Source organism: Cnephaeus nilssonii (assembly GCF_951640355.1).
Source record: "Cnephaeus nilssonii genome assembly, chromosome: 12".
NCBI classification, from domain to species: domain Eukaryota; kingdom Metazoa; phylum Chordata; class Mammalia; order Chiroptera; family Vespertilionidae; genus Cnephaeus; species Cnephaeus nilssonii.
In genome coordinates, this window is record NC_137083.1 from 23836364 (window position 1) to 23843207 (window position 6844).

A 6844-nucleotide genomic window follows, 5' to 3' on the forward strand; every position below is an offset into this window, starting at 1 on the left:
TAACTTTGTAGTCTCCAAGGCAACAGGACTCTGAATGGGCTTCTAAGCTTATGCCGGATGTTAATTAACTCCTTGACACACAGTCTCCCTGTGCTTTAAACCTATCAAATATTGATTCATTTAAATTGTATCTAAACCCCACTGTTCAAAACCCTATAATAGCCCTGTCTCTTCTTTATTTAGTGAAATGCTGGCCGTTCCTCTGGTGTTTAGTCTCTCTCATAGCAAGTTAATTACCTACCTTTGTAAGCCCAAAGATAGCCCTTTGGTTTTTATCAGATCAAAATAATCTATTAGAAAAACAAGCACATATGGAAATTTAATACATAATCCATATAGCATTTCAAATCAAGAAAAAGATGGCTCATTCAAGAAATGATACTGAATTAATCATTTGGGAAAAAGTAAAAAGCACTAATGGATCCCTACCTTTCTCTTTCAAATTCCAAATTTTTTCTAAGATTTCAATATTTAAAAAATAAAATTAAAACAAAATTAGGTGAAAACGTATTTTTATATTTTTATATAAAGAACTGAGATCTTCCCCAAACTCAAAAGCTATGACTAAATTATATGAGGTTATTCACTGGATAAATTTCTGGCAGTGAAACTGCTGGTTCAAAGGTATGTTTCTACATTAAATGTTAAAAAAAAAAATGTGGAGCAAAAAAACAGACAAAATAAAAAGTATCATAAAGAGAAAAACAAAAGATCAACCTAATATAAAAGCAGATACTTAAAAAAAGGACTTACCTAATAAGAAAATACAATGGTCAAGGATGTTCAAATTTCACTCATATTAAAGGAAGGTAAATTAAATGAAGATACTATTTTTAACCTATCATACTGGAAAACAAATTTAAGTTCAGTAACACCCAATATTGACATAGATGTGAGAGAAAATTGGCACTCATACATTCTTTCTCACAATATTTACTGTCTTTTGGAAGGGCAATTTGGCAACATTTTTTTTATCCTCTCCTGATGTATAAGTTTATTGATTTTAGAAAGGAAGTGGGGGGAGAGAACGGAAAACATTGATGTTAGAGAAACATTGACACATTGCCTCCTCTACAGGCCACTGGAGATGGAACCCGCAACCTATGTATAACTAACGTGCCCTGACAAGGAATCAAATCCAAAAACTTTTGGTGTATGGAACGACCCTCCAACCAACTGAGCAACCTGGCTAGGGCTGGCAATATCTTTTAAATTTTTAAAATTAATATGCCTTGACCTATCATTTCATAACCAGAAATTTCTCTTAGGGACATAATCTAAAAGATGTTCTTGGTAGCCACAGCAATGTTTGTTTACTGACAAGGAATTAGTTTATACAGAAAATAATACATTTTCTTTTTCATCTCTACACCTAGCTCTCCCCAAAGGTAACTACTACTGCTTCTTATGTATCCATGGAAAAAAAGTAATGCCTGTATAAACATGTATGTATGTACATACTTTAATTTACATCAAAGAGATGATGCTCTATATCTACTAATCTCCACTTTACTCTTTTCACTTATTTTCTCTCATAACACCTATGTAAAAGATTTATTTTTTAAGACAAAGATCTACAGTCTGTATAGTATGATTGCACTTGGCTTTTTAAATGCTTCTGTATACATAAAAAATATTCTAGAATGATGTACAATAGCCCCTTCTCCCCTTTATCTATAGTTTCATTTTCCATTATTTCAGTTACCTATAGTCCAAAAATGTTAAATGAAAATTCCAGAATAAACAATTCGTAAGTTTTAAAATGCCCACTGTTCTAAGTAGCATGATGAAATCTCACACCATCCAGCTCTGTCCCACCCGGGACATGAATCATCCCTTAGTACACATCTAGGCTGTACATGGTTCCCCCTCCCGTTAGTCATTTAGTAGTTAGGTTATCAGATGAACTGGTATTGATATGGAAGTGCTCCTTATTACTATGTTGAAGTAATCCTTATTTTACTTAATAATGGCCCCAAAGCACAAGAGTAGTGTTGCTTTCAAAGAGAAACCATAAGAAGTTATGTATATGTGTGTATGTATGCTGAGGGGAAAAAAATAGTATATGCAGGCATACCTCATTTTATTGCACTTTGCTTTACTGTGCTTCACAGATGTTGCCTTTTTTTTTTTTAAACAAATTAAAGGCAAAACCCCCTCCACTAGCTAAAAGATTATGACTTGCTTTATTGCAATGATCTGGAACTGAACTCACAATATCTCCAAAGTATGTATGTATAACAGGGTTCGGTACTATCCACAATTTCAGGCATCTACTGAAGTTCCTAGAACATATCCCCCATGGATAAGGGGGAACTACTGAATACAAAATATTTAACAAGGGATACCTCTGGGAACTAATACTGGGTGGCATGGGCAGCAAGGACACATTTATTTGCATTTTATAACTTTTTTATGTTTTACTTTTTTAAATCAAGTACATACCTATTACTTTTCTGACAAAACTTAAAGATGTTTTATATAAGAAATGAAATAATATAAGAAAAATTAAATTGCACTAATTTCCCACACTTGTTACACAAAAAGATCTCTTGGTCCTTTCCAGAGTTTCTCCAACTTTCAGATTTATATACACACAAAACATTTCCACCTGGACCATAGGCATGTTAAATTCAACATGTCCAAAAGTGACTCATTGCCTCCCTCCCTTAAGCCTGCTCATCTTACCTAATTTACTGGTAACTACATAAATTACTGACCAATGGGTTCCTATTTCACCAGGAGCCATTTGATTATTTAAAGTAAAAATTAGGGAGACATTGTTAACACTCTTCTTAGCTTTACCCCACATCCAATTACCAAATCTTGCCAATTTTATTTCCTAACTATTTTCTAATCCATCCTCTCCTCTCCATTTCTACTACTCGTCCTATTTCAGACCCTCCTCTCTCCCCTAAGATCCTGCAATAGCTCACCAGTCTACCTGACTCAAGGCTCTCTCCTCAATTTATTCCCATTCTATTATCAGAATGACCTATCTAAAATGAAAAGTTGAACTGTATCAATCCATGGAACCCCACTGCCTACAAGACAAAAACTAAGGACATGATAAGGCCCCCTCCTTGACCTAGACTCTATCCAGGTTTCCAGCCTCATATGTCCTTACTCCATGCCTTATAATGTATGCTTCAGCAATCCTGAACTCTACAGTTTGCTAAATACCCCAGTGAAATTAGCTCCTCTATTCCTATTATCTTCCCTGTCTACACAACAAATACCCTCTTCCCTCCACCATCTATGTCCCAACTGTGTAAGTCCCAGTAAGCCAGGGTTTCTTAACTTGACACAATTGACATCTTGCGCTGAATAAATTCTCTGTTGTGGGGCTGTTGTTTGCTGTCAGATGTTTAGCAGCATCCGGAGCCTATACTCATAGATGCCAGTAGCACTCCCCCTAGTTGTGACACAGGAGGTTTTTTTCTCCAAGGGTCGGACACATTTCCTATTTTCACACATTACAGATTTTGGCATTTATGTTTGAATTTAAGTACAAAGTGAAAATTTAAGTACACATTAGATACACATTTAGATTTTATGATAAAATGCTACTTCTCTTTTTATGGAACAATTCCCCGTTTTTTTCTTCTTGCTTCTTTTTAAAAGAATGACCTTAATCCCACTGAATTTTCAGTAAAAGAATTTTGTCATGCCTTTCTTTCAATCTTGTTAGTTTGTATACTAGCCTTTTTACTCAAATCTCAACAAATCTTCTAAAAGTCACATACTTATACCTGGAATCTTAAAATTGTAAGTGAATCTGAAATGAAGTTCAGCATGATTGTCCATTTCCATCTAATGATTGTTTATACCTGTACTGTCACAAGAATTTCAATCAGTGATTTTACCACACAAAGACTACTTTATATTGTCATGGTTTGTAAAGTTCTTAAGCTACATATAATGCAATTTTTATCTTAGTGAGCACAAATCAGTATACAAATATATAGTAAAAGGTATATGTCTAGTGACAAACTTGTGTATTGCTATGACTAAGTGAACATTAATTCATTATATGTACTCCTAAATAAGGTTGCGATAAAATTCTAAGAATTCTAAGCATTTCTGAATACTGAATTTACTCAGCAATATATAATCTATACCAAAAAGCATATTTTTTAAAAAAAACATACCTATCTTTAAATGGGTAGTAAATACAAAATGTTTTTTAAATGCTGAATCCCAAGTAAAAAGATTCATTGAAACATTCCAACCAAATTTAAGAGAGACATTTAATAGTTCTCCACTAGTACTGAAAAACCATACTCTTTTCCTGTGAAGAACTTCAATGAGTCATACTTTCCTGACTAAATCATTATTTTACTTAACATATGGTAAAAAGAGTTAACTGTTTGGTAACTTGAAACTTTATATTCACTTAAATTGCACATCAATATACAACAAGGCAGGCAGAAAATGCATATAGTTTACTATATACAATACTTAGAGCACGTAGCATCATGCACAAGGCTCATTTGACATTTATCTGATAAAAGATGTAAAAAGCTGTCTCAATACCTCTGACTGGTAAAAGCTCGATTCCCACTGTCTACACTTACACCGGAATTACACAACCTGAAATCACGCACGACACTTTTTTTCCTGGTACCCAGCACGGCTAGCTATCTGTTCTATGCCCAACTTGTCGCAAATGAACATATGTCTGTCCCTTACCCATCGGCCTAATCATTCACTCTAATGCACTCAAGCTCTAACTTTTATAACTAACTTTTAAATCTCATAAAGAAATCAATTCATGGTTAGCCTAACAGTTCCCAATCTGAAAACGTAAAAAGGATACGCCACAGTATCTATCATGAATTTAGAGAACTGGGTGATACATCTAGCCAACATTTCCAGAGCGTGTTGTATATGCATTTAGGGTAAGGGCTAGGGAAAAATAAACCCCCAGCCCTAAATTTCGGTCATCTTGTTAAGAGTATATAATTTATCCAAATCCAAGCTTGTATGGCCACCTTGACAGCACCTACTACTAATCAAACTGCACTTGGGAAAGGGGAAGAGAAGAAACCTTTTCCTCCTCCTGGTCCACGCGACAAGCGCCCAGAGCACACCTGGCCCGGCCCTTCCGCCCCGCCGGGGGGGATTTAAAAACGTGCGTGGGTCCCGGACAAACCTGAAGATCCCAGGAAGCCCCGGAGGAAGTCGCCGGCACTCGAGGAAGGCGCCCACTCCGCTGGGCGCTCAGGTGGCGTGGCAGTCCAGCGGCTCTCGGGGAAGATGCCCCCAGCTGAGCCCCATGTCCCGCTCGACCCACGGGCGGAGGGGCGGGGAGCGCGCGGCGGGGCAGGACCGCTCAGTGGTCCCGCCGGAACCCGGGCGCAGCCGCCGCCGATCGACTGCAGGCAGCGCGCGAGGAGGAGAGCGGCGCGCGAGGGCGAAAGGGAAGGACCCGCGGGCTAAGAGGAAGCAACAATTCAACAAAATAGCGGCCGGGAGGGCAGGCGGACCCAATCGCAGTTCGCCGAGGCGCCGGGAGCAGGAAGTGCCCGCGCCGCCCTCCGGAGCCCGCCCGTCCCCAGCCCCGGCGGCGACTCCCAGACACCTGTTTAGCGGCGCCCGCGCTCGGGTCCCACCCTCCAGGCTCCCCCCGCAAACACTCCGAGCAGGGGAAGGACGAGGGGGGGGAAGCAAGACCTTGGACTCGCAGCCTGAGGGCGCCTCCGCCGGCCGTACCTGACATCCGCGGCGACTCCCTCTCGCCCCTCCTGGGGGGCGGAGAGGAGAACGACAAGAGACCGGCGACCTTCGCTCTACTCGGCAGCCGCAGAAGTGCTCGTCGCCGCTAGCCGGGGCCGACCGCTGCCGCCTAGATTTCTCCCCGGCAGCAGCGGCGGCGGCGGCGGCGGCGGCCGAGGGGGGGCCCGGCGCCCGCTCCCGCCCTCTCGCACCGCCCCTCCCCGCAGCCGGTCCAGGCCGCGGCCCGCCAACGGCGCAGGCGCCACCCTGGGGTCTCCTAGCGGTGACGTCGCCGCCGCGGCCCCGGCCCCAGGGAAGAGCCGAGCCAGAGGGGGCGAAGGGGGCGGGGCTACGGCGACGTGCGGACGCGGGGATTGGCCGCCGAGCGCACGCCCCGCCCTTCTGCGAAGGTCGTCTGGGAAGTTGGGTCTTCAGTGAGCAGGAGTGGAAGCCCCCTGGCTGCCCCTCTCGGCTGGCGTTCAGCTTTCTGCTAGTGCTGCGGGGTCGTGCACTGGCTTCCGGACCTTGAGAGGGACGAAAGCAGTGAGACAGCGGGGGCTGAAACTGGGGGCGCCTGGTGGACCTTTGTCTGAGGGCAGGATCTGGCCCTGCAGGAGTCTTTTGACCGGGAGCCTGCTCTTTCCTTGTTTTTCTCCGTTTCCCACACCTCACCCGCACCCCCATCCTCTCTTTTCCCGGTATCTCTCGGGCCTTAATGACAGGAAATACGGCCAGGTGAGATAATGCAAACGAGTGCTGGGTAGCCAGTTCTGTGAAGTAGGAAGCGCTGGAAATGCAGTTGATGATAATACCACAAGGCCTTCTGTAGGCACACGGGGCCTTTGGTTCTGCCATTGCTTCAGTGCTGTCAGGCAAATGGCAGGAAGACGTTCCTGGGGCTTTGCAAAACTTATCTCCTTTAGTTGGCGAAAGGACATTGAATCAGAAACCTATCTTTGAATTGAGAAGGGGGAGCCTGTGAGCCATGGAGGCAACCTTAAAGCAGTCAGGAGGTGGGGGTAAGGTTTTGCTTGGCTTTATTGGAGTTAACCATCATCTACAAGGCCTAACTTGAAGGTGAGAGAGCTATTTTGTTTCCTTTAAAGGCCCTCAGATAGTTCTTCAG

General features: G+C 42.6%; 1 protein-coding gene across 2 annotated transcripts in view; it reads right to left on the reverse strand.

The window, feature by feature from the left end:
* The window catches only part of C1GALT1 (core 1 synthase, glycoprotein-N-acetylgalactosamine 3-beta-galactosyltransferase 1), a 33087-nt gene extending 27032 nt beyond the window's left edge, over positions 1–6055 (reverse strand). Inside the window, exon 1 of one of the 2 annotated variants that reach the window (XM_079786086.1) lies at positions 5716–6055. In XM_079786086.1, coding sequence (XP_079642212.1) covers positions 5716–5722 — 7 coding nt within the window. In that variant the 5' untranslated portion in view covers positions 5723–6055. Of the gene's footprint in view, positions 1–5155; positions 5286–5715 lie in introns of those variants that run through there. The other variant, XM_079786087.1, reaches the window with a different exon arrangement.
* Positions 6056–6844: the final 789 nt, after the last annotated feature.